At 44.5% G+C, this 26659-nt stretch overlaps 1 protein-coding gene across 22 annotated transcripts in view; it reads left to right on the top strand.

Annotated features, from left to right (window-relative positions):
• Positions 1-26659, top strand: part of SVIL (supervillin) — a 214933-nt gene that overhangs the window by 101157 nt on the left and 87117 nt on the right. For all 22 annotated transcript variants that reach the window (XM_074358438.1, XM_074358441.1, XM_045519224.2 and 19 more), the window contains one exon: positions 23149-23206. Coding sequence is in view for 13 of the 22 variants with exons in the window: in XM_045519199.2 (XP_045375155.2) it covers positions 23149-23206 (58 nt within the window). In the remaining 9 variants the exon portion in view is untranslated. The remainder of the gene's footprint in view (positions 1-23148; positions 23207-26659) is intronic.

The following is a 26659-nucleotide window of genomic DNA, read 5'->3' as shown; positions in this document are numbered from 1 at the left end:
TCAAAAAGGAGATGCTGCTGAGATCTGGAACATACAGTATAATTCATTCAGTAGCACCTACAGGTGTGCACTGAGGCTGGACGGGGTGTGTGTTGGGGTGGGGGGTGGGTGCGGCCAGGACTGTGAACTTGAATTTGAAGTGCAGGGTGGTCATTGCTGGCTTTCAAAGCTCTAGCAGGAGTCCTGGGACCACACCCCCTACGTCCAGAACCCACTGGTTAACCGTTTGTTTGCCTCTTCTCTAACTGTGTTTTAACTTCTCTGGAGGTTTTGTCATTTGTGACATGGGGACGGGGATACGCACCATCGTGGCAGCAGGACCACGTGAAGGGAGGTTGACTACAGCACTTTGTGAATGAGAAAACGCTGTTGAAAGCACTTTGTAGTCAAAGACTGTATGCGATGGCGTTAGTAATGTATGGTTTCCATATGTGAGAGGGGAGGGGAGCATGCAGGAGGGATGGGGTGACCCCCTTCTGGCAGGACACCCAGTGGGCTGGACCCTGATACCTCTTCAGCTGTGGCATCACTTTGCAGACCCTGCACCTCTTCATGGCTGATGTCTTGCTGAAATGCTTCCCCTGTGAGCTCTGCATCTGGAGGAACAGGGATTTTCGAAGGACAGATTACATGGAGGGTACAGCTCAGTGGCAGAGCATGTGCTTAGCATGCACAAGGTCCTGGGTTCAATCCTCAGCACCTCTGCTAAAACAAATAAATACCCCTCCCCCAAAAATGGTTGAAACAAAAGGACAGATTACAGAGGGGGCCACCCAGCACAGCCAAGCTCTCACTGAAGGAGGGGTCCCTCCATGAAGGAGGGGCACGCTACACCACCTGTGCTCTCAGATGTGAGACCCACTGCCTGACCTGTGACTGTACCATGGCTGTCCCTGCAGAAGAGGAAGTTCTGGACCCTTTCCTGAGCTTGGCATGCCCCGGGATGAGTCCACAGGCCACGGGGCCACAAGGAAGGAGCCATTGCCCAAGTGGCCTCTGACCCCAGCCTGGGGTGAAGGGATCCCAGGCAGGCATGTGGGATGTGGGGGGGGGGCAGCTCCGTGACCTGGGTCCCTCATCAGCGTATGAGGGCCGTGGAGGAGGGAGTGTGATCACATACAATGCATGTCTGACAGTAGGGCATAGAAGCAGCCCACTTGGGTGGGAACAGAGAAGCACCAAAACCAAGGACAGGGACCAGGTACAGGCTTCTCCCCTGTGCCACATGTCCTTTTGTCTTGAAAAATGAGTTAAAAGGTTTGCCCACTCCAAAAGGTATTTTGTTTTGTTTTTACATTATCAGTTGTTTTTGCCCCATCAAGAAACTGGTTAATAGGACCAACGGGGTTCACTTGTTCTGCCACTCAGCTGGGAGGCTCTTGCCCACGTGTTCCTACTTCACCATCCTTTGTAAATTACACCCTTTGCAAATTACACCCTTTGTCAGTGCTCTGCAAGCAACCCTCACTGCAGGGCTGCCGGGCGGCTGGGTGTGCCTCAGTCTTCAGCCCCGGAAGCGTGGAAGGAGCTGCTTCTTGGGGTCCCATCTGCAAGAATCCCCCAGAAGGAGGCCGATCTAGCTCTGACTTTCACATTCAGCTTTAACAGATATCGGGGAGTGGAGACAAACCTTAGGAGATTTGAAGGGGTCCTTCTCCACCGGATCAGGTCCTCCCTACCCCAGTGTGGTTATAACCTTCCAGAAGCTTCTCAGCATCTTCCCAGCAGAAGCTGGGGAATCAGACAACCAAGAGCTTTTTTTAAAAACATATTTTATTGATTTATAATCATTTTACAATGTTGTATCAAATTCCAGTGTAGAGCACAATTTTTCAGTTATACATGAACATATATATATTCATTGTCACATTTTTTTCTCTGTGAGCTACCATAAGATCTTGTGTATATTTCCCTGTGCTAGACAGTATAATCTTGTTTATCTATTCTACAATTTTGAAATCCTGTCTATCCCTTCCCACCCTCTGCCCCCTTGGCAACCACAAGTTTGTATTCTATGTCTATGTGTCTATTTCTGTTTTGTATTTATGCTTTGTTTGGTTTTTTTGTTTGTTTGTTTTAGATTCCACATATGAGTGATCTCAAATGGTATTTTTCTTTCTCTTTCTGGCTTACTTCACTTAGAATGACATTCTCCAGGAGCATCCCTGTTGCTGCAAATGGCGTTATGTTGTCTTTTTTATGGCTGAATAGTATTCCATTGTATAAATATACATCTTCTTTATCCAGTCATCTGTTGATGGACATTTAGGCTGTTTCCATGTCTTGGCTATTGTAAATAGTGCTGCTATGAACACTGGGGTGCAGGTGTCATCCTGAAGTAGGGTTCTTTTTGGATATATGCCCAGGAGTGGGATTCCTGGGTCATACAATAAGTCTATTCCTAGTCTTTTGAGGAATCTCCATACTGTTTTCCACAGTGGCTGCACCAAACTGCGTTCAACCAAGGGCTTCTTGATTCTCCAAGGATAGGACTTAGAGTCAGTGCACTTAACAACATATTGCCTTAAAAAAAATAAACTATAGGATTTATATATTCACTGTAGCTTAATATGTGTCTAGTATTAAATATTCTTAATAAAGTTTGACACACTGTTTAAAATATTATTGCTAATTTGGGAAGTTCCATCATGTATCATTCTTTTCCTTAGAGGGTTGAGGCTGCAGGTGAAAAGCACTGTGAATTCCTGGGTGTGATAAAGGTGATAGGCAGGGAGTTGGGACTGGGAGGCCTTTGACATATTTGGGTTTTGATAACTAACTTGGTCAGAGGTTAGTGAAGACAGCCAGGTTTCTGAGGACCTGAGCCTGATGGACGGGTCACCCAGACCCCATGCACGGGTTCCTTTGGCCTGGAATCTTCCTGGAGGGCAGGCAGAGTGTGAGATAAAGCCCCAGGTTCCCAAGTGAAATATTCTGGGAATTTCAGAGACAGCAGCCTGTGTTCTTCATGTGAAAGTTTCAGGACAAGCTTAGGGCACTTACCAGCTTACTTCTAACTGTCACCAGCTCTTAGCAGAGCCTGCAGAGGACCAGGGGACAATTTGTGCCTAGCTTGTACTTTTAAAATACCATGAAATTTTTATAAGACATTGCATCATAAGACAGTTTTAGTATAAAAGTACAGGCGTCCTCCTTGTTCACAAGTGCCCTCTAACTACAAATATTAGCAGGGCTGCTATCAAAAACTTTAAGCATAATGCAGAGATTAGGGCCACAGTCTGCCTGGTATGTTTAAGCCTGGATCACCATATTTGATAACTTTCAGTTATCAAATCAAATCAGTTAACAAATCAAGTATCAAGTGACCTTGAATATCCAAAGTCTTGCATTTGTTTGTTTATTTATTTATTTACTTACTTTTTTCTTATTTACTGAAGTACAGTCAGTTTACAATGTTGCATCAGTTTCTGGCGGACAGCTTCATGTCTCAGTCATATATACACATATATTCATTTTCAGGTTCTTTTTTCATTAAAGGTTACTCCTGCTTTTATTTAAAATTTCAGTTTAATGAATCAATAATTTAAAACTTTGGAGAATTGTTTTTTCTTTCCACGTGGACAGAGAGTTGAAATTTTTTTTTCTTCTGAGTTGGAATTAAACATACTGCCACCACCCCTTCTGTAGCCCTACAAAAGGAGGTAGAATATAAATTGAGTAGAATGTAGTTTAATCTAGGCTGTGGCTGTGGAAAAATAACTTTAGATAAATCATCTGAATTTTGTTCAGACTTCCAGTGTAATGGTCACACAGGTTTTGCTTGAAAATCAACTCCGCTATTTGTTTCTAAGGCAACATTCTACCTAACAGGGCCCACTTTGCATATTTTAACAGTGTTTGTCTTTGTGTACAATTAGTTGGGGTCACATGTTAGGTCTTGCCAAATGCCCCCTTCCCTTTCCTACATAGCAACCAGAGGCCCTGTAACTGGACCCCTCGACCCTTAAATCGATAGCACGGAGATCTTATCCTTCACTGGCAGAACCAAGCAGAGCAGTTCAGGGAGAATTTTAAATAGAAATGAGCACCTCCATGTGTTCAGCTGTTGTGAGAGTTTATGCTCCTATGAGGCTCTTTGGCTCCTTGTGAAAAATTCAAGTGGTTTTATTTTCTTATTTAAAGATATGTCATAGGTTGAAAAATGGAACATGTGGCTGTGGCACTTAGGCACTTAAAAACATTAGCATTGTTTCCAAGAAGGCTCTTAGCACGCCTGAGTGTTAGAGCAGGACCCAGGGCTGGTATAAAGGAGCAGAAGTGGGGGATGGGGCAGCCACTCTGCCCTTCCTCCCTCTGAGCCCGGGGTGGACACCAGCAGCCACCCAGAGAGCACTTGGCTTCTCCGCATGCGGCTGGGCAGGAACCCTGCTCTGCCTGGGGCTTCACGCAGCCAGCGCCAGGGTTCTCAGCCAGCAGGACCATGAGTTCAGACGCTGCCAATTTGAAAAAAAAAAAAAAAAAAAAAAAGATGGGAAATGGCAGGAGTGAAACAATAGTGTCTGCGGCTTTGGCGTTGATAGTTCTTACTTCATCCGATGTGAGATTCTGAATAAGATGTTCCCAGCATTGTAATACTTATCTACAAAAGGATATATTATTGTAGTGCATTATTGCATCAGTTTATATATATACAGACACACATATATATAGACCTGTTGCTTTTTTATGAGCCTGCCTCTGTTTTATAATTGTCAGGATTTTAGTTTACAATATGGACAACTGAAAGTAGCAAAAACCCTTTGAGCTGATACTGAGGCCTCCTTAGCTTGCATTGAGTGGGTGCTTACGGCCCACGGGCATCTTATTCAGCACGTGCTTACGGAGGGCACAGGTGGAAGGCCCTGGGCCTGCCTGGGGAAAGGGAGGCAGAGGCAGGTGAGGCTGATGGACCAGGAGTTCCCTCAGGAATACAAAACCACTAGTTTTCCCAGGGTATTTGGTATTTAGGTCACATAAGATGCATTTCAGGTACATGAACGTAAGAGGCCACTGAGCGTGGGGGCCGTCACATCAGACCTTCGTTTTAGTTGTTTATTGCCAGAATGGAACTTTCCTGTTATCTTCACTGATTATATGTCCTCGCCAATCCTGTTCCCCCAGCCCCAGAAAAGGGCTTGGTCTATAGGGCACTTAGTGCAGATTTGCTGAGTTAGTGAATGAAGTAACTTGCTAACATTTACACTCTCACGCATCTCAGAGACATAGCTGCTAGAAATGAAATTGCTCTGACTTCAGGCTTCCCATCAAGTAGTGTTTGTAACATTGAACCGGGAAAGTGCATCAGTTCCTTTCTGCCACTAGGGGGCGACGTAGTGCAGTTAAGAAATCAAGTTTTAATGACTTTCAAAAACGGAAGTATAGTTGATTGACAATGTTGTGTTAGTCTCTGGTGAACAACATAGTGATTCAGTTATACGTGTGTGTATATATATGTATATATTCTTTTTCATATTATTTTTCATTATAGGTTATTACAAACTATTGAATGTAGTTCCCTGTGCTCTACAACAGGACCTTGTTATCTGTTTTATACACAATAGTTTGTATCTGCTCCACCCAGGAAGGTTAGTACTTGAGCTGATCCTTGTGGATGTGGATAACTGTGACTAAGTTAAATCTGTACTATGGGAGGAAGTTTAAAGTTATATCACCATATTTTAAGCCAAGCACCAGGTAGGCATGTGTCCAGGTTAAAAATATATCCATAAAAATAGCCTGATAATGTGCTTAAAAATAAAGCATTCTACAAAGAGGTTGCAAGTGATGATTTAGTGCTTAATCATTTTAAAATCAATTTCTGTCCCCCCAAATAGTATATATGGTCTAATAGCGAAAAAGATACAATGTACATATTAAAGAGAACACTCTTTCCTCTACTGAACAGAAAAAGATCTGATAAAAAGTTCATCACCTGCTCATGTGACTGGCGCAGTTTTAACTTCTGGGGGTGGGGTGGGTGTGGGATTCAGTGGTTCTAGTTCAGCTAAATGGCTGTGGACTGTGTACCTGCAAAGCTGAGTGTCAGTTTCTCGTCTAATATAATTGGGCCTATGAATAGATCTCTTGTGTGGAATCCTGTTGGACAACCCAGCTTAAGATAGAAATGCCCAGGGGGAGGGTGAGTCCCGTAATAGCTCTGTTGTTAAGGAGAGGGTCACATAGAGTGGAAGAGAGGAATTCTTTTATTCCAACGCTGCTTTTGATCAGGATAAACTTCGGATTGGCTCAATAGTCACTGCCGATTACTTGAGAAATTCATTTATTCTTTGTTGGGTTTTTTTTTTTCTTTTCCTATCTTCAGTTTGTCATTCCGAACATCCTGAGGTGTGGCCTCCTAGGAATTGCAAAGTAGATCCAGGCCACACCGGCCTTTTGCGGCAGCCTCCATCCCTTGAGGAGTCTTGGTGCACAGAGCTTGTGGCTGGGCGCTGCGGCCTCTCACCTCCTCTTTTCTCGCTCTGGCCCCTGCCGGGAGGGCCGATTTGGAATCTTGGGCTGCCTCTTCTCGCTGAGGGGTAACTGAGGGGGACCCGAGGGCAGCTCTCCGCCCCTGCAGATTCTGGCCACACCTGGTTCCTCGCCTGCTTTGCCTAATTTCGAGGCCATGAAACAGAGAGCAAGCCCATCCCTTCACAGTTGCGTTGGTGAGGGGTGCAGGGGCAGGTGAGGGCCATGTGGGGGTTGGTGGCCTTTTCTTTTTTTAAAAAAAGTTTTATTGAAGTGTAGTTGATTTACAATGTCAGTTTCAGGTGCACAGCAAAGTGATTCAGTTATTCATATACATACATATGTATTTTCTTTTCAAATTCTTTTCCATTATAGGTTATTATAAGAAATTGAATATGCCTCCCTGTGCTGTGCAGTAGGTCACTGTTGTTTATCTAGTTTATACACAGCAATGTGTGTCTGTTAATCACCAAGATGGTCCTTTTCTAAACTCCGCTTTGCAGCCTTCTCCAACGAGCTGAAGGACAAGCTTTCGGCTTTAAGTGTCCTATTTCTCTCCCTCTTGCTTCTTGCCGTGAATATCTAGACAGGAATCCCTGAATATTTCTGTTAGAGAATTCCGAAGGGACTGAATAGGTCAACGCTGGATTTGTAAAAAGTGTGACATTTACCTCCCCCAACATGGCAGCGTTGACTTGGCCTCCATTTTTCATGCCTCTCGTTTCATGACTCTCCTTTCCTCTAAGAAGCAAAGGATGGCTGTCCTGTGCTCACTGGGGCTCTAAGTCATTCTATAGTAAGTCAATTTTAAGCTTTTTGCAGGATCTCCTCACTGCTTTCCATAACAGCCGCACCAAATTACATTCTCACCAACAGCATAGGAGGGCTCCCTTTTCTCGGCACCCTCTACAGCCTTTATCATTCATGGACTTTTGAATGTTGGCCATTCTGACCCATATAAAGTGACACCTCAAGGTTGTTTTGATTTGCATTTCTCTGATAATTAGCGATACTGAGCATCTTTTCATGTGCCTGTTGGCCATCTGGATGTCCTCACTGGAGAAATGTCTATTTAGGTCTTCTGCCCATTTTTTGACTGAGTTGTTTGGGTTTTGTTTTATGAACTGTTTGTATATTCTGGATGTTAAGCTCTTGTCAGCCACGTTGTTTGCAAAGACTTTCTACCATTCCATAGGTTTTTCCCGTTTTATTTATGGTTTTCTTCTCTGTGCAAAAGCTTGTAAGTTTAATTAGGTCCCACTTGTTTATTTTTGCTTTTATTGCTATTGCCTTGGGAGACTGCCCTAGGAGAACATTGCTGTGATTTATGTCGGACTGTTTTGTCTATGTCTTCTAGGAGATTTATGGTGTCATGTCTTATGTTTAAGTCTTTAAGCCGAGTTGAGTTTCTTTTTGTGTATGGTGTGAGGGAGTGTTCTGACTTCATCAATTTACATGCAGCTATCCAGTCTGAGACATTCTAAAGGAACCATATGTTTATATGGAAAAAGTTAACATTGGACACTGGCACAAGGGGACAGTGGCGGGGGGAGGATGAAGCGATCGGATGAGTTGCGTTTGCCGTGGTCAGTCCCCGTCTCGGCTGTCTGTCTGCCGTCACTTGTGGACCAGTGGTCTGGGGAGCCCTGTCCTCCAGGTTTGCTCTTTCCTGCTCTGGACGCTTCCTCATCTTGCTCTTGTTCAGCATTGCTGGTCCACTGGTGAAACTCAAAATGCTGGTAGGTTCAAAACACCATCGGGACACATCCAGTTTGGGTGAACTGGTGGCTGGAATGCCTTCTGAATGGCAGGATCTGACAGCTAAAAGCAAAAGGAAGTTGGTGGCCTGATGACTGTGTGGCGATTAATCGCCACAGAGTCTCCTCCTTGGACGCTTAGGAGTCCAAGGAGCCCAGACCTTAACAGAATTAGAAATTGAGGGTGTTTGTATTCAGGTGCGGTTTGGCCAACAGCTCAGCCGCCTTATTTGAAAATACAGAAGTTTATTTTCTGGAATGCTAAGGGTTGCTCCTGCACCTGACGCGGGGACTCCTCTTTAAGCACCCAGGATGTGCAGTCTCTTTGGAGACCATCAGTTGGTATTTTTGAAGTCGGGGCACCTGGGGGAGTCAGGAGTAAGACCTATGGTGTGCAGTCTCAGATGGAGCCTGCAAGGGGGCGCCGGAGGCAGAAGCAAAGAAGTTGCACTTGTAAGGTCTCCCTTGCTCCAGGCCACAGCTGAAGTTAAATGCCTTTTGCCCAGAAAGCTGGTCTGGGCTGGCTCTGCAGCCCCGTCTCCCTTGTTATGTAAATGGACCAACTGTGCAGCCTTTTAAGAGCTTTGGCAAAGGGTAGCTCTTTGTCTGCCAAAAGGTAGGCTCTGGCTGTGCTTCGAGCCCAGGGTTTGCATGGTGGTGAACAGTAGGTGACCTGTAAGCCAGCCAGCCAGCCAGCTCGCACATTGCCTTATTAGGCAGGCCAGCCGGCCGAGGGCTGGCGCCTGGGGACAGGCTGGCAGAGCCGGCGGCAGTGGGCTTGCATCCTGCGAGGAGCCTGGAGCCACCCTGGGGACTTGGCCTAGTACCGCTCAGTCAGTCCTGGTGCGCAGAGATGACCGAATACGGGCGCTTCTTAGCAGACACTCTCGATTGTCTGGATGGAAAACAGGAGGTGACTTTCCAAAGGACAGAGGGGCACCGTGCATTTTCTACGTACTGTTTTGTTTGTACTGTCAAGTCCTGTATCGGGACTTACCCTCCAAAACTCAGACTTAATCAGGAGATGTTTAACTGTTTCCTTTTAGCCCATGATGTTTTGGAGACAGAATTTTTTTTAAACTGTTTTGTTTTTTTTTTTTAATTGAAGTATAGTCAGTTTACAATGTTGTATCAGTTTCCAGTGGACAGCATAATGTTTCAGTCATACATGTACATACATGTATTTTTTCATATCCTTTTTTATTATAGGTTACTATGAGATATTGAATATAGTTCCCTGGGCTATGGGGTAGAAACTTGTTCATTTTATATATAGTAGTCAACGTCTGCAAATCTTGAACTCCCAGGTTATCCTTCCACCACCCCCTGTGCCCCCAGTAACCATAAGTTTGTTTTCTATGTCTGTGAGTCTATTTCTGTTTTTTAAATAAATTCATTTGTGTCTTTTTTTCCCCTAGTTCCAAATATAAGTGATATCCTATGGTATTTTTCTTTCTCTTCCTGGCTTACTTCAGTGAGAATGACGATCTCCAGGTCCATCCATGTTGCTGCAAATGGCATTATTCTTTTTTATGGCTGAGTAGTATTCCATTGTGTGTATACTGCGACTTCTTTATCTGAGACTCTTAGAATTTTTACCGTGTTTTATAGTAAAGTCTTTCTGGGGGGAGGTCCTGCCTGAGGAACACTGTCACTGGGCAGGAAGGTGGTACAGCACAGAGAGCAGCATCCTAGGAGCCAGGAGACCCGGGTTCTAGGCTGTCACAAGTGGGCATGTGACCTTGGACAATTCACTTCCATTGTTCCCTATAAAATGCAATGTTGGGCTGAAATGACCTCTCCTTGTGAATTTCTCTCCTCAAATCACATTCGTTACATTCCCTCTGCTCCCTTCAACAATAATGTCTAGTGAGCGTGGGTGGATAATAGTCACTGCTTAGCATCCAAGGGAAATATCAACTTGATTGAACATTTTAGGCTGAATCCAACTTCTCCTTTTGCATTTTTTCCCAAACCTTGCAGTAGCTAGAAACTAGGAGAGATGGTGCTTTTCTATCCTGAAATTTGTGTTCAGACGTCTCACGTTCTTGAATTTAAGCCGTCATAGCTCTGAACCAGAGCCACACTTGAGACAGTGAGCAGAGGCACTCTGCAGACACAGAGCAGAGGAGAGGGGCTGGGATTGATGATGTGACAGCCACCAGACGAGGATTCAAGTTCACGTCTCTCGTCTGAGTGGCTTCCTTCTCATGCTGCACCTGCTGCGGGCACTGGACAGCCTACTGCGGGCACTGGACAGCCTACTGCATGCCCAGGTGATGCCCTCCAGAAATCCTGTGTAGCAAAGCTCACTGGCTGCCTCTGTGAACAGAGACGGCTCCTGCTCCTGAGGCTGGATTAGACACCTGTATGTGAACTCTCACCACCAGGGGGGAGGGCACCGAGATGCTGCTGGCCAGGCTCTCTTTCCACCCTGTTGTTGTCCTTAATTGACTTACATCTGCTTCTTGTCATTCCAGGAAAGGGAAAATTCACTTTTCCCCTCTGGTTAAAGCAATCCTTTTCTTTTTCTTTTTCTTTTCCTTTTTCTTTTTCTTTTTCTTTTTCTTTTTCTTTTTCTTTTTCTTTTCCTGTTTGAAGCATCTCTTTCCACCTCTGTGGACTGCTTAGCTGATTGACACCCAAGTCATGGGCTGTGGCTTTGAGATACTTGCCCCTAATGTATGAACATCTGATGTCCACAAAAAGGGACCTGTTAGCTTGGTGTCAAGCTTCAGTGGGACGTTATAAGACCCTGAGACTTAGTGCAAAGCTTGTCGGCCAAGGGAAAAGTGATTACTCTTCCAGTTTTAAAGAGAAAAAGATGAACTTGGAGGCTTTCAATTAGGAGCTGCAAAAGCCTAGCACATTGTACATTCCAAGGCTATTTGTTTGGATCTTTTGCATCCTAGTTTTCTTGAATGAGGACGGTAGAATTCTAACAGGTGGGCAAGTTGAGTTTTCCAATTTGATTTTAAAATATGTGTCTATGGCTTTATTAATTTTGTTTATTTATTTGGAGGGGGGAGGGAGATAATTAGATTGATTTATTTAATGGAGGTACTGGGGGTTGAACTCAGGACCTTGTGCATGCTAGGCATGCACTCGACCCCTGAGCTACACTCTCCCCCCAAAATATATGTCTATAGCTTTAATGATTAATGATTATTTGATTTTAAGGAATAGTCACTGTTCTTGGAAAGTCGAAGTTTTGCCTTTTTTAAAGGCGAGGAAAACTACTTAATCATGGACTCAAATGCTTTATACTGTTTTAATCGACTGTGTTTGATTATTCCTTAATGACTTCAATAAGTGATTAGCTACAGTGGGGCAACAATGAATATTTCACTCCAAATCAACGTGAATGTAAAAATCATGGCCATTTCCGTTCATCTGGGGCCCTGCAGTTTTCACGCATTTCTGCACGGGCTGTTCCAGGTGAGACGCTCGTATCATCAGGTGATTTGAAGACAAGAGGAGGAAGGAGGTCCCGTCAGGTCTCTTTCTAGGAAGTGAGTCTCGGTAGTAACCCCGCAACGTCTGCTTCAACTCTCTTGTGCTCTCGGTTGGTCTAAAGCTCCAACCTGGGAACTTCCTCTCATTAGACCCAGGAAGAATGTGTCACAAGTGGGAAGACAAATCCACGAAGTTGATAGGGATAATGGAAGAAGCAGGGAAACCCCAAAGAGTCAGAGATAATGGATGGAGAAGGACCTTGGCACTGTGTACAAAAATCCGCCCCCGACTTACTAGATGATTTTCCTTCCGGACGGCGAATGCACTGAGGGCAGGAACTGACTCAGCCTACTGATGCCCTGACCTCTAGTGAATCCTGTGCAAAAAGAAGTGACAGGTTCTGGAGATGGAGTGAATGTTCTGTGGGAGGCAGGAGAGATTCGGGCCAGCACTGGGTGGGGATAAATCTTTGACGTCTGTGTTTTACGTGTTGGGTTCAGGTAGCTGGCTGAGCCTCTAACTGGAAAGGTGATGCAGATAATGAAAAAAAAAGATCAACGTCCACTTTACATCTTGCTCTCGACCCTGGATCCCCTCTGTGATGTACCTCTGTCTCGCTGGCTTCAAGTGGCGGTGACGTGAAGGCTGGCTGGTCACGTCTAACGGAGACCAAGCCCCAGCAGCACCATGGGCAGCCACCGGCCAGCTTGTGGAGGGATCATTGTCACGAGTATCTTTATCCAAATAAAGGTGGCTTTCAGAAGCTTTTTCATCTGCCTGTCTGCGGTCCCACTTCAGAGGTTGAAATGCTAGGAGGTATACGGGCCACGTGTTAGGAGCTGGCAGCCGGGACCTCTCTGTCCTTAAGAATGTTTATCCTCTCACCAGCTGAAGAGCATGTAGCCTGGTGTCTGGGTGCGACGAGAACCTGACATTCTTTATTTCTACTTGGGTGTCAGGACCGGCTCCAGTGTTTCTTCACAGCAGGTGACTCTCCTTGTCTGGGAGGCCCTCCATCACCCCCTCCCCACCTCTGATGGCCTGGTTTGGCCCCTGTGCCTTCCTTCTGAGCAGGGACCCCACTGAAGCTCCTTTAAGCACGATTCTCATCCCATCTCTCCTGCCCATGTCTCCTCTTCCTCCTGGCGTGTCCAGCCCGCTCCCCGCCCGTCACAGTGAGACTCCCAGTCACCTTCTAGAAGCCTCCCCACCTCAGCCTCATCCATCTGATTCTGTCTCCCTGCTTCTTCCTGGACGTAATAGCTTGAATGGCTTGTCCTAGTGGTTTTCAACCTTGGGAGCACATCGCGATCCCCTGGGGCTGGGGCGACTTTCATTTCTAACAAGCATCCCCACGTGACTCAGGGGCACCAGCGTTTGATACCACTTGCCTTTTATACGATCTTCAACTGACTCCTGCATGTAAACATGTCTTTCGTCATTTCTGCGAGCAGAGTAGTTTTCTTCATCTTTGACTTCGTAGACGTAACCTTCCGTTGCCACTCTGTGTGTGAGCTCGGGGCCTGTTTTCCTGGTGATTCTTGCCCCTGGGAAAAACCACCATGAACAGTCAAGTCTCACTGACAGCCCCTCTCCCTCCAGTCTACCAGCAGGTGCATCGGGACCTGCAAGGTCTCGTGGGTACCGGGCACCATCACCTTTGGGAAACGTTAAGAGACACTGAGAATGGCAGGTTGCTGAACTTTTCTTGAGTTTTCACACTGATTATTGTTGAGCAGCCACTGTTGGTGTTTGTATTAAGATGCCCTCCTGGGGGTGGGGAGGAGGTTAGAGCTCAGTGGCAGAGCACGTGCTTAGCAGGCACAAGGTCCTGGGTTCAGTCCCTGATACCTCTGTTAAAATAACTAAATAAACTTAATTACCTCCCCCCTCAAAAAGAAAACAAACAAATGAAAAAAGATACCCTCCTGAGGACGAGGAGGCTCCGAAATTATTTGACTCAGGGCTCTGTCCTTCGAGTCACACAGGTGTAACTCCGGAGCAGTCATGAGTCGGGTATCAGTGGTGACTTTACATGTGTCCTTGTCTGCCACCTGGATGTTTAGACTCATAAAAAGTTCTCATCGCTGATAAGTCAGTATTTCTTAGCTGTCTGGTCATGTGGAAACCATCAGCTAGTGGGGATTCAGTGACCAGAGCACTCCGACCCACCCCGGGCAGCTGTAACAGTGTCAGCCCTCTTCCCCAGTGAGCGGGTCCCCCCCCAGTGAGGGGGCTTGGGCCCCTGCAGCTCTGAAGAAGGGGCGTTCTGCATCTTAGGATGCAGTAGGATGCAGCTTCAGATTTTACTCAGTAAACACATGAGTATATATTTATTCATCAAATCATTGCTTGTGCTGGTTCTCTGGTTGAGTCACAACCATTCTTGGCATCTCCTAGACCTGGAGGGAGTGCAGGGCCACGTGCAGTCAGCATCCATCTCTGGTCCCCTGTCCCTCAGGAGACGTGTGCTCTGGAAGCCCAGCATCTGCCTGCACTTTGTGTCTGTCTGTGCTTTACCTACGGTGTCCATTTTTTTTAATTGCAGTAAAATATACGTAACATAAATGTGACCACTGACCATTTTACCATATTTTCCATCTCATTGTTTTGTGTATCTTTTAACTGCTTATTTGGTGACAGATAATTTTTACTGCTTTTTGCTTTTAACTTCCCTGTTAGTTTGCGTGTGGATGGCTTCCTGCCTTTACTGTGTGTCTGCCTTTACTGTGAGCTTTCCCGTTTCGTGATTTTCTTGTTTCTAGCTGTGGCCTTTTCTTTTCTACCTAGTGAATTTCCTTTAGCATTTGCTGTAAAGCTGGTTTGGTGGTGCTGAATTCTTTTAGCTTTTGTTAGTCTGTGAAGCTTTTGATTTCTCCATCAAGTCTGAACGACAGCCTGGCTGGGCAGAGTATTCTTGGTTGTAAGTTTTTCCCTTTCCTCATTTTAAATATATCGTGCCGCTCCCTTCTGTCTGGCAGAGTTTCTCCTGAAAAATCAGCTTATGGGAGCTCCCTTCTGTGTTATTTGTTGCTTTTCTTTTGTTGCTTTTAATATTTTCTCCTTCAATTTTTGTCAGTTTGATTACCGCATGCCTCAGCATGCCCCTCTTTGGGTTAATCCTGTGTGGGACTCTCTGCGCTTCCTGGATTTGGGGGACTGTTTCCTTTTCCCACTGTAACCATTTTAAGTGCACAGCTCAGTGGCATTAAGTACGTTCCCAGTGTTGTGCAGCCGTCACTACCATCATGTCCAGAACTTTTGATCTTCCCGAGCTGAAACTCTGATCTGTTCAGCTGGAACCCCCATTGTCCCTTCTCTCTGGTCCCTGGTAGTCACCAATCTCCTTCCTGTCTCTGTGAATGTGACAGTTCTCCTTGCCTCTTGTGTGTGGGATCATGGAGTGTTTGTCCTTTTGTGTGTGATTTCACTGAACATCATAACTTCAAGGTTTATCTGTGACATATTCATGGCATGATTCGGAATTTCATTTTTTAAGACTGAGTAGTATTCCATTGTATGTATATTTCAGTGCCTCTTTTAAACGCAAAACTGACCTTTGTCTTTTTGTTTCTTGCTCTGAGAAACAGTTGGCCATCCTCTCTCTTCCTCTAAGCCCCTTGGATCGTTTTCCCCCAAAATTATTAGCTATAGATTCAAAATCTGCCAGAAGTTAAAATGATTAAATTTTCACAAGAAATGTTAACATTCCTTGTTTGAACATTTAATTTAAAAAAGCATGAAGAAGTCTTTTAGGGGATTGCAATATGCCTTTCCTTTAAAAAAAAATTCTTGAAGATCATGAGATTGGCGTGGTTCTTTCAACACATCTGATAAAGAAATATCTGTGAGCAGTAATATTTCTTATTGTTGAAAGTACTTCGTCTTTCCTCTCTGCATCTGTGGCCTGTTTTAAATTACCTTACATAATCATATAACACCAAATTTTATTTGCAGACTTGCCCTAAATATTACCACTAACCAAACGCTGCAGAGTATTTCACAATACACACGGGAGGAGAGTGACACTCCAACGCGGAATGTGGAATAGATGACTAACCAGAATGTGATAAAAGGGAAATCGGGGGGACGAAATGGCCTTCCCACTGATGGGATTACCTCATGTCAGGCAGTTCTGCCCAGATTAAGAGTCTACACACATAAATAAAATCCACCAAAAAAAAAAAAAATGGGAATTACATTTACAGCTGCTGCTAGCATACAAAATACTCCACGAGGCTGTAAAAATATATCTTTCACTTTGGAATGTCAGCCCAGTCCTCGACTCCAGCAGCCTGGAGGAGATTTTGTGGAAGTCATCCTGTGGCCCTTCACTTTAGAAATGCACCAGGAGCTCATGACGGTGTGTGTTCAGATAACTGGCGCTCACCACTTCTCCATGTGGCCTTACATGTTGGCCCCCTGTCCCGCTGGCTGGGCGGCTCCTGGTGCTGTTTAGGGAGCCCAGTGAGAAGGGCAGGGTGAGGGCAGGCGCCGGGGCAGGTGAGTGTCCTGCACCTGAGTCTCTTTCCAGTACATAGATGCGCGTGTGGATTCAACAATGCGCTGTGGTCTTCAGAGTCCTTCCCCCTCGTTCTCTCTCTGAGTCACCACCCTCCTTTCCTAGTTCCCTCTTTGATTGTATTTTGGCTGCCCCAGGGAATGGCTGGTTTGCTTTGGAGATGCACTGTAAGCGGTCAGTTTAGTCCTGAGTATTTATCCCAGATCACACCGTATCTCAGTTTTCTCCTCTGCAGGTGGGGATACAGGAGGGCCTCCTGGAGAGGACAGAGTGAGTCTAATGCCCAGAGCACTGAGCGCTGCACCCGCCCCGGGGCTGTGTCCCACACCCGCCCCCCCGTCCTGTGTCTGTCTCCACATCATGCCGGGTATGGGAGAAAAAGGCTAGTCGCCAGTTGGGGTCTTTGGTTCTTTCCCTCTTTGTTGGCTTTGTTTCCATTTGCTCTGCCATAGTGACAACCCCCAGAGGACTACTGCCCCTCACCTTGCGGGGATGCAGGAATGTTATCAGCCAAGACCGCCAACAGGGTGGCGGCTCCTCCATCTAACCCACATGCGACCTGGAGTCCCAGCTGTGCCATGGCCGCACGTTCCCTGAGGGTTTGACACCTGCTCCTTTGTCACCCGACGCCTTATTTTTTGACCATCGCAGTGTAGGAGGTGACGCTTCTTACCCGGACCCGTGGCTACATCGCCCACAGCTGGACAGCAGGAGTCACCTCCCTGGTTTTCCCCATGACACGGCGTCCCTGGCGAGTCTTTGACTTTTCCTTCCCGTTTCTCCCCACACGCAAATAGGAAAGCTCCCCGTCACTGCCTCCCATTTTAGGAAAGACAAGACGCCTTTAGTGGGAGCCTCGGGGAAGGGGGGGTCCCACTATTCCTTTATGCACCTACTTAAGAAATAGAGTTGGCTGGGAATGGGACCGAATCTAAGAATGAGGAAGAACAGAAGTGATTCCACTGCCTGCCTGCCTACTTGCTTCATTCATCCTTTCATTCGCTCATTCGTTCTTTCATCCGCTATTTACCGGTCCTTGTCTTGAACCAGACACTGTGCCAGGGATGCATCCAGAAGTGTTCAGGTGTCGCCCCTCAAGTTTTCATAAAATCCTTTAGCCAGGAGACAGTGAAGGTTTTCGATCAGGAAAAGTTCAATGGGCAAAAGAAAAGTCCTGCAGGAGAAAGGACTCTATAAAGGGGCCTTCACAGGTGGATGGAGGGCTGGCGGCTGGGGGAGCTGATCCAGACCCTTCCTCATGCTCAGGGCCCACCTGGGGTGGAGCTTGAGAAGGGCTGTGTTTGTTATTAAGGATTTTGGCAATTCTCTGGGCCAACTGCTCTGCTTCTAGACAAGAGGTGCATCCCATCTGCTCAGAAGAAATGGGCAGGTTGGCGTTGAACCATAGGCCCATGGGCACACCTCCAGTCATGGTTTTCTCCTGGTTGTTTTGGGCCAAACCTAAGTCTTTAGATTTGAGAAGGACTTGTTACCTTCATCTTTATTTGTACTTAATTGTTTTGATAATTATAGGAGTAATTCACGCCCAGTGTGGAAACACTGGAAGTAGAGGGGGAGCGTGAACAGAGTTCTCTGAGTTGTGAGATTAATGTTTTGGTCTGTTTGTTGTCTTTGGATAAGAGGTGTGTGTGTCTCTAACACAACAGGTCATGAGAAGGTTTCCAAGTCGCCAGCTGAGTTTCAAAGCTGATTTCCTTGTGTCGTGTGCCCATCCTTCTGCCCGTACCCCACATGGACCAGTTCCAGTTCTATACATTTATAAACACCGCTTTGGTAAACATTCTTGTTCTCATTCATAATAATTTCTTTGCATACGTTTCCAGAAATTGATTACCAAGTCATACACTCATCAGCGTCACTGGTAACACCCTCCCCTTGTCCTTGTGCAGCGAGGTGGGGGCCCTGGGAGGGAGCACTCGCAGTACTCAGTGGCTTACTTCTTTATGGCACCCACCCCCCGACCAGGCCCACTGACTTCTGTCTCTGTCCGAGGTCTCAGATCTGCCCTAGTTACTCATGTCTGGGGTCAGCCTTGGTCTTGAAGAACATCACTGGCACCAAAATCAGACCAAGAACTCATAAGAGGTTTGTCAAAAGCAACTAGCAGCTGGCTTGTCCCCTCCTCCTGGGGTCAGACTCGTCTTTTTTCAATTAAGCGAATATGGGCTATTGGGTTGGGAGACCCTGTGACCTCCATCTAGGACAAGTTTACAGCCGTGGCCCTGGCCCTTTTGTGTCCATGTGATTAGAAAGACCCCTGTAGCTCCAGTTTCCCCCAAGTCCGAGATTTGGGGATCAATCAAGGCCTGACTCAGTTGTCTTCATGATTCGGCTCGGGGGTGTCGGCATCTCAGTGGCCCATTCATAGACCCATCTTGGTCATCGGCGCCCCTCCAGCCACCACCCACTCATCGTGACGTGATGCATCCATGCCTGTGACAGCGACCCCCCCCTCCCTCCCATTCACACATCACACCCCTTGTGCTGAAGCCTTTTCCCATGACCGTCTACTGGACACTTCAGCATTGGCTGTATTTCTTTCTCATTTCAAGATTAAAACTTTAGAAACAGCCAAGAAAATATTTGACTTCCATAAACATTGCTTCTGAGTATTGAATATTATAGTGCTTTGCAAATGGAAAATATATATGTATATATTTTTAATGGGAAAACATTTAGAATGTTTCAAAGTAGACAAAGTGTGCACGACCAGTGCCAAGCTGGTGGTTAAGGGATGTTTTGGAAAGGGATACAGTACCATCGTGGTTTTAAATTAAATATCATCTCTCAGAAATTTAAGAAAATCACAACGTACAATTGTCTCTGCAGATGAAAAAAATATGTTAACCTACAGAATGATGTGAGGAAATGTTTGCCTATTTTGTAGCTCCCTGTGTGAATGAGCCAGCCTAAAATAATCATACTTATCAAATTATAATAATTTATATAATAGTTATTATAAATTATGTAATAACATCTAATTGAGTATATAATTATTTTATTATTATGAATTATTATTTTTTTTAATTTTTGGAGAGGAAATGAAAAATTTTCATATTTCCTTTTTACCGATGTAGAATATAGATTTCTTCTTAGTCTTATATGCATACCCATAGTTTAATAAAAAATTTTGTGCTTTTTCTTTTCAACAGTTAAGCCATATGTAAATCTGTTTGCTTTGGCTCCTAGCTGATCCAGTTAGGTGAGGGAAGTAATTCTAGGAAAATCCCAGTACCAACCTAAAGAGAATTTCCGAGTTCTTTTTATTCTGTGCTGGAATCTCATTTGAAAAATTTAAACTAAAGTTATTACATAATTATAATTCAAAAGAAACCTTTAGATTCACTTAGGATAGTTTGAATTGAGAATTCTAGAAGAAGAGTAGTTTTTCAGAATGTCGATACTATGTCTTATAAACTAAATTCTTTACAAAGGATTCTTTATAAACATCAACCTTATTCCATCCCATCTAATTATCCATTTTCAGAATTGGTTGCTTCCAAAGTTTCCTCCTCTTCCTCCTCTTCCAACAGCTCCTTTTGCCTTCTTGTTCCTCGTTAGCCATGAACTGACAATAAAGTTTCCACTCCAGTTACCCACAGAGCTTCTGTGGTCCCTTGCTGGGGTTTTTTCAAGCTGCCCTATTTGCCATCTTTCACCCCAACTTTATAAGAATCGGAGTCATCGCAGTACAGAGAAAACGCCCACGGTCACGGCCGACCCAGGCGGCAGCCAGTGCTGATACACCGTGCTGCTGGGCTGGAGTTAATTTGGCCCGTAAGTCTTCCTTTCCAAGTTAAGTTCATTTATACTGTAGGAATCAGTGTAAATCAGTCTGGTTGGAAAGCAGGATATAAAATCAACGCAGATCATTTTAGAATGCAATCTTCAGCCTTTAGAAAAGAGGATTGCATTACTTCCTCTGGTTGTTCAGCAAACCTTCACTGCCGGCCTGCTGAGCACCAGGTCCAGTGTTCAGCACTAAACATACATATGGACAGATGCAGGGTCTCTGCCTCCTGGTGGGATGGGTGGAGACAAATCATGACCTTGATTCCACCTCCCTGAGATCCTACGGTTCCATCACTAACCAGGTGTCCACCCAGAGCAAGTTACTTCTCCAGCCAGAACTTTTGCTGAACGATTATAGGAAATAATGCAACAGTGTATGATTCCAATTCTATGACATTCTGGAAAAGGCAAAATCATGGAGACGTGAAAAGATCAGAGCACAGAGGATTGTTAGGGCAGTGAAAATACTCTCTGTGTGATACTAGAATGATGGATACATGTCATTATATACTTGTCCAAACCCCTGGAATGGATACCAAGAGTGAACCCTGAGGTCAACCATGATGATTATGACGTGTCAGTGTCAAATCATCTTTGGTCACAAATGGACCATCTGGCAGGAGACGTTGATAACGAGGGAGACTGTGCATGTTTGGGGGCAGGAAGTATATGAGAAATCTCTGTACCTTCCTCTCGATTTTTGTAGTAAACCTAACCTTGTTCTAAAAAAATAAAATAAACAGGGTCAGTCGAATAAGGAATAGTTAAGAGCTCCTGTCTCAAATTAAAATTTTTGAACCTCTAGTAATATCTGCCTTTTCTTTTCCCACAGTTTCACTCATATGTTGCTCATAATCTTAACTCTGAACCATGGGGTTCTGGCTGCGTGTTAGATCAAATATTTCATTTAACTTCGCCAAAGCCAGACTCAGAGGGGCCTGGGAAGAGTTAGGCAGCTTCCCTACTTCTTGGTACATCCAGAGTCTCTGGACAGCTTTCTTTTTGTTTGTTTGTTTATTTTTAGGGCAGGGAGGAGTTGTTCGGACCCTTCTGGTGATGGTTAGCTTACAGCATTGTCTCCTTAGCGGGAGCTGTGACTCGGCCATCGCTTTGAAGTGGTCACATCAGAAATGTCCCTTCCCTGGAATCCAGTCTATTTCAGCATCCACAGCCCTAATTTCTGTTTGTAATCTGATTACGGGGTTTGAGCTGTTCCAGGCTGCGGTGTCTTGCTTTGCATTCACTATACCCTCAAGGACAGCGCTGCCTGCCTCTCCAGCCCTGTGCTGCGAGACTCTCAACCCAGTTTTGCTCAGACGGGCCGAGGGCCGGGGCTGGCTGAGAATTAGCTGGAGAGCAGGCTCTGTCCCTGAACTTTCTGTAGGCAACCATGTTCAGAAGCCCAGGGATTTCTAGCTATTGGGGAGCTTTCCAGTTCTCTGAAAACAAAGGTAAGGCAAGAGAAATAGAAAATGCACTTAAGTGTTTATTTCATAACATAATGAATGCCTTGTGTCTTTCACCTTGCAGGCTCCTGTGTCCAGCTACTTAGATGGTTTTTTTCAAAGGATAGGTTAACTAGCTAATTGACTGTATAAATTAGCTTATCTTGTGATTGCTGAAAAACGTGATTTTTTGGTTTCTGTTGTAAGTTAGAGATATTGCCAAATCACCAAAGCCTTTAGGTAGGAAACACTGTAAATGAAATTGGAATGCCCAAACTTCAGGATGTGCTGCACTTTAGCTAAAATATTTTTCTAAACCAAATGCTTTATCTACTGCATTATTTCCAATGGGCAGTGGTGAGTGTGTCTTTATGAAATTTTCACGTGAGACTGTTTGGAATGAAAACGTTGCCTTTTTCGTGGCTTCCTTTCAAGCACAGAGGGAAATAGGTGCTTTCAGTTTAAGAACTGAAGTGGCATCACTGATTCAGTTCACTGGTGGAACAAGAATGAAACGCTCAGGTTATTCTGAATGTCACATTGGAAATTCAGCCGTTGTACGTGAAAGTGTTTTCTAGCACAAATGCACTATTAGGAAGTGATCTGAACCATCCAGGCCTCAGACTCAGGAATTTTCTATAATATTTGAATGGTTTTCTGAACCGACTTCTTGTTTTCTGAATCTGTGACGAAGTTATTTGGGTAATTAGGAGAAAAGCCTAGATGATCTGTTGGCACTATACCTTCTGTTTTGTTTTATTTCTCTGGTTGGTCAGAATTTCCAGATTGTAGGATTCAGGATGTGTTTTGGTGGGTCATGACACGTTGGCATCTGGTATATTTTGTGCCTCCTTGAACTCAAGCTTCTGCCCCCAAATATTAAACAGGAAAAGGCACTTGCATAGGGGAAGAAATCTGTGTAAGTGGTCTCATTGTGGTTTTCTTGGTGGACAAATGGTTGCTATGCCAAGAGCGGTAAAACAGATTACTTACCCAAGGCCGGTGATAAATTTGTCTGTGCCTGGTTTTGATTAGCCAGTTCACTCGGATGTGTGTTTTTGCTCTGTGGGTTTGTTACCAGCTGTCTCTATATAAATCTGTATCTTGTCTTCAAAAATAAATAAATAAGTGGCTAATTTGATGTGTTGTAGTTACTTGGATTTTAACGAAAGCAGTAAAAACACAGCTGGAGTGTCCCACCTCTGTCCAGCAACCTCTCATAACCCCCTGCCATGCCATCTTGAAAAGCATCTCAAATGTATCAGGCAGTGATGACTTTCACGTTTCTTGTTCCCTTGACAGAAATTGTTTAATATTTTTCTCCTTTTTTTTCTTAGTGTAATAGTCAGTATTTAATTGCTTTGAATTCTTGTAGCTATAATGAATTTAAATGATAGCACTGAACTACATCAGAATTTTTTTTAATTACCCATGGAGTTAACCAAAAACAAAAACAAACTTGCCTGTGTAGGATGTATGTTGTGGAATTTGATTCTTAAAGCTGTCCTTTTAATATTCCTATTTCTGGTTAATGGTTTCTATTTTCTTAAATTACATGTTCTCAAAGGGAGTTTGAAACATTTTTCCCCATTGGAGTTCGTGTAGTTTTTTCTTTTTGTTTTTGTTTTGTTTTGGTTTTTACTTATCATGTAGCTATTTCAATGTTACATTATTTCTTTCCCCTCAGATTTGAACAAGAAAAACATAAGCTTCACTGGATTCCCACATCAAAGAAGAGTTCCAAGGTAAAGTAGTCTTTGCTCAGGCATCTTAAGTTTAGAAGATTTGTAGTAGCTTGTGAAATTATTCTCCTAAAGTCCAAATTTGTGAGTTTAAATGTTTGAAAAAAATGTTTTCTTCCCAGAGTTTGATTTATTAAAACTTTTGAAGCGACCTGACTCAGCAGTACATTCAGCCAGCAAAGATTCTTTTTTTATTTAATGCGTTTATGGAAACTATTTGCAGAATGGGATATTGCTTACTCTGTAATTGCAAACTTATAAAGGCCTATTATGTTTTCTTTCTCATATCTGCCTCTAAGTATGGGATGTCTTTTTTGCAATTTATCTATCAAGGGAGATTTTGAGTTTTTAAGAAAGAAATGAGCCTTGTTCCTCCTCCATCTCTCCCTTCTTCCCTTCCTCCCCTGCCTCCACCCACCCACCCACCCACCCGCCTGACCATCTGTCCATGTGAGTTCTTGGTGGCTGGTCTTTTAACCTTTCTGCACTTCAGTTCCCATTGGCTGTAGGATATTATGGGTACTAATTTGATTTACGTGATGTTCTGAAACTCCCTGGTACATCATCACTGATAGGAGATAACATAAAAATCAAAGTTCGTGCCAAACAACATAGCTGTATCTCGGGTGCTTCCTAGCTGATGGCTGTTCCTAGCAGATTTTGAGAGTTTCAGGTAGAGGCACAAAATGATTCTCTCTTATGCACACAGGTGTGGATTTCAACATACACTTCAGTATGCTAGAAGGACCCAAGCCAGGTCCACCTTTCATGCCACGCAGATGCTCTTGTTCTTAATCTATTATGTAAGACATTGTTTCTTTGCTTTAAAAGTTTGCATTTCAAGAGCATTGGAGTACGCAGTTGTGTAACCACTGCCCTTGGCAGGCTAAGCCGGGCTCTGCTTTTGAAAAGGGCAGAATTCACCTTGTTGAAGGTAATGTATCCCTTGATGAATTTCATCCACATCTTAGTATCAGAGCCGTAATAAGGCAGGGTTATGAGTAAGGTTGTCTTATTTGACTCCTGCAATCTCCCTTTTCTAGTGCTTGCCAGTCTCCCATATTTCTCATCTTTGCTGTATTTTTTAATAGATGCTAAGGCTTCTGTCTCAGTCTGTTCAGGCTACCATAACAAAATACCATAGACGGGGTGGCTTCTGAGCAATAGACACTTACTTCTCATGGTTCTGGAGGCTGGAAGCCTGAGGTCAGGGTCTCACTGTGATGGAGTGAGCGCCCTCTTCCAGGTTGCAGACTGCTGACCTCATGTGTCCTCACTTGGCGGAATGGGCTGGGGAGAGTCCTCTGAGCTCCTTTTTATAAGGGCACTAATCCCACTCAGGAGGGCTCCACCCTCATGGCATAATCACCTTCCAAAGGCTCCACCTTCTAATATCACGTTTGGGGGTTAGGATTTCAACATATGAATTTGGGGGAACACAAACATTCAGACCACAGCAGCTTCAATCCCAGGACGTCCCTAGCAGGTTGGCTTAGCCAGAGGAGAGCTAATGAGCGACTAACAGAACAGAAGAAAAGGAAGTGGAGATCGGAAGGCATGGCTTTCCCAAGGAAAAGTACGAAATACGAATGACGGTCAGTCACTTCGGGGGAGAGTGGCTCAGAGGGACACAACTGTTCTAAAACATGGGGTTATTTCACGTGTACTTATTAAAACGTTGGCCTCCTGGCCATGGTACTAAGCATAAAATGGGCTGGAAATCCAAGAACCTGCCTCCTTTAGAGGAGTCCAGTCACCCGGACACCAGAGGTGCAATTCTGAGGCCATGGACTTCGTTCTCCGTATCTTATAACTTGAACTTCAGTAGAAGAGGGAGCAAATCATAAAGGGGCCTTTCACTGTGTGGACACTGAACAGTCGTCATAATCGTAGCGCCCATCTGGTAAAAGATAGATGGAAACAACAGCAGAATATCCTGCTCTCACTTTAAGAAAATTTCCCCTGATTGCTCTTGCTGGGCATTTAAGTAGGTTAATGGAACACATTAAAAGAAAAAAATTATCATGGAAGCAAAGGGCAGGCTCTTCTTAGATTGTTGAAGCAGAGGGAAAGGGGTGGAAGTATGAAAAAAAATTGAGGAGACGAAGATAGACGGAACATATTAAAGGTATTTCTTAACATTAGAAACTTTTAAAATTATAATTCAAAAAAATTAAAGACTGTGGCATATATTTTAGTTATATATGGAGAGGTCATTTCTTACTGAAAGAGGATCATACTTTTGGCTTAAGCAGAGACCTCTTGTCCTGGAGTGGATGACCATGAGAAAAAGTACAACCCAGCATCAGAGCTTAGACTTTGGAGTTGCCGGTTGTGCGAGCTGGAGATGGCCCCGCTGGCGACACCGCTCTGGTGCCTCTGACTCGGAGCAGCGAGAGGGGCGATGCTAGGGTTTTTGTGGCTAATTGTCAGTGTTTGACCAGCCATTAGTTTATCAGAAGGAGTTCCTCATTCACAAAGAGTCCAGACCTGTTTACTAGTGTGTCTTGCCCGCATTTTCACTGCTGGCTAGCACCCTTGGGAGTGGGTGGACCAGGGAAGAGATGCGGCTTTTTTTCAAAACCTGGTTTCCTATTGGCTGGGAGGTTTTGCATCAGTCATGGCTTTTGTAACAGTTTTGAGTCAGAGCCACTGATATATACACGTATAGATGTGTATTGAGTAAATGAATGAATGAATGAATGACTACAATAAAATACTTGAAGGGTATATTATGACTCACTCTGAAGTATTTCATACTGATGATGTGATGGAGCAAACAGCACTATAAATATTGAGAACATTTTAAAAAAATCAATCATTTGAACTCAGACACTTGTATGTTCTACAGGTAGGAAAGCAGGCTAACATGAGAGAGAACAATAAGGGCCCATAAATAAAGATTTGGGGCCAGTGAGACAGGCACTGGGACAGAGGGCTCTTCCATGAGGAAATGATCTTAAACTGAGGCCCAGACCAGGGGGGTGTCAGCCCGGACAGAAGGAGGCTGGAGAGGAGGCAGCGTTTACAGTAAACCGTGCTAAGGGGCGTGAGAGGTGTTCCTCCCATGCTTTGGTTTTCCCATCGGTTTCTGAGCAACTGTGAGAGGCTGCTTTTTCCACCGGTGCTGACGCTACACCATTTGCAGCTGGTTTCAAGATAGTAAGTGCTTATGTAGCCAAGGGTGTTGGGTGATGACTTGTAAACCCCACTCTGTCAAAGTTCAGCAGAATGTTTAACTAGAGCGTAGTTTCTTCGTCTACATTTTTGGTTCAGTGGAGCTTTCTGGTGAGCAGATAAAAGGGGGGACATAGACACACAGATGTTTCTTTTTGAAAATATGAGAAAATACTTGTAGCCCAGATCAATGATCTTGGGAGCTGAATATTTCAGGGGTTGCATCATTTTGGTTTAATCGAATTTTTGAGAATTCAAAAAATCTCGAATTACTGAGAT

The sequence above is a fragment of the Camelus bactrianus genome, chromosome 35 (genome assembly GCF_048773025.1).
Source record: "Camelus bactrianus isolate YW-2024 breed Bactrian camel chromosome 35, ASM4877302v1, whole genome shotgun sequence".
NCBI lineage: Eukaryota > Metazoa > Chordata > Mammalia > Artiodactyla > Camelidae > Camelus > Camelus bactrianus.
Note: the sequence above shows the minus strand (reverse complement) of the source record. Positions and strands in the feature narration are given on the sequence as shown.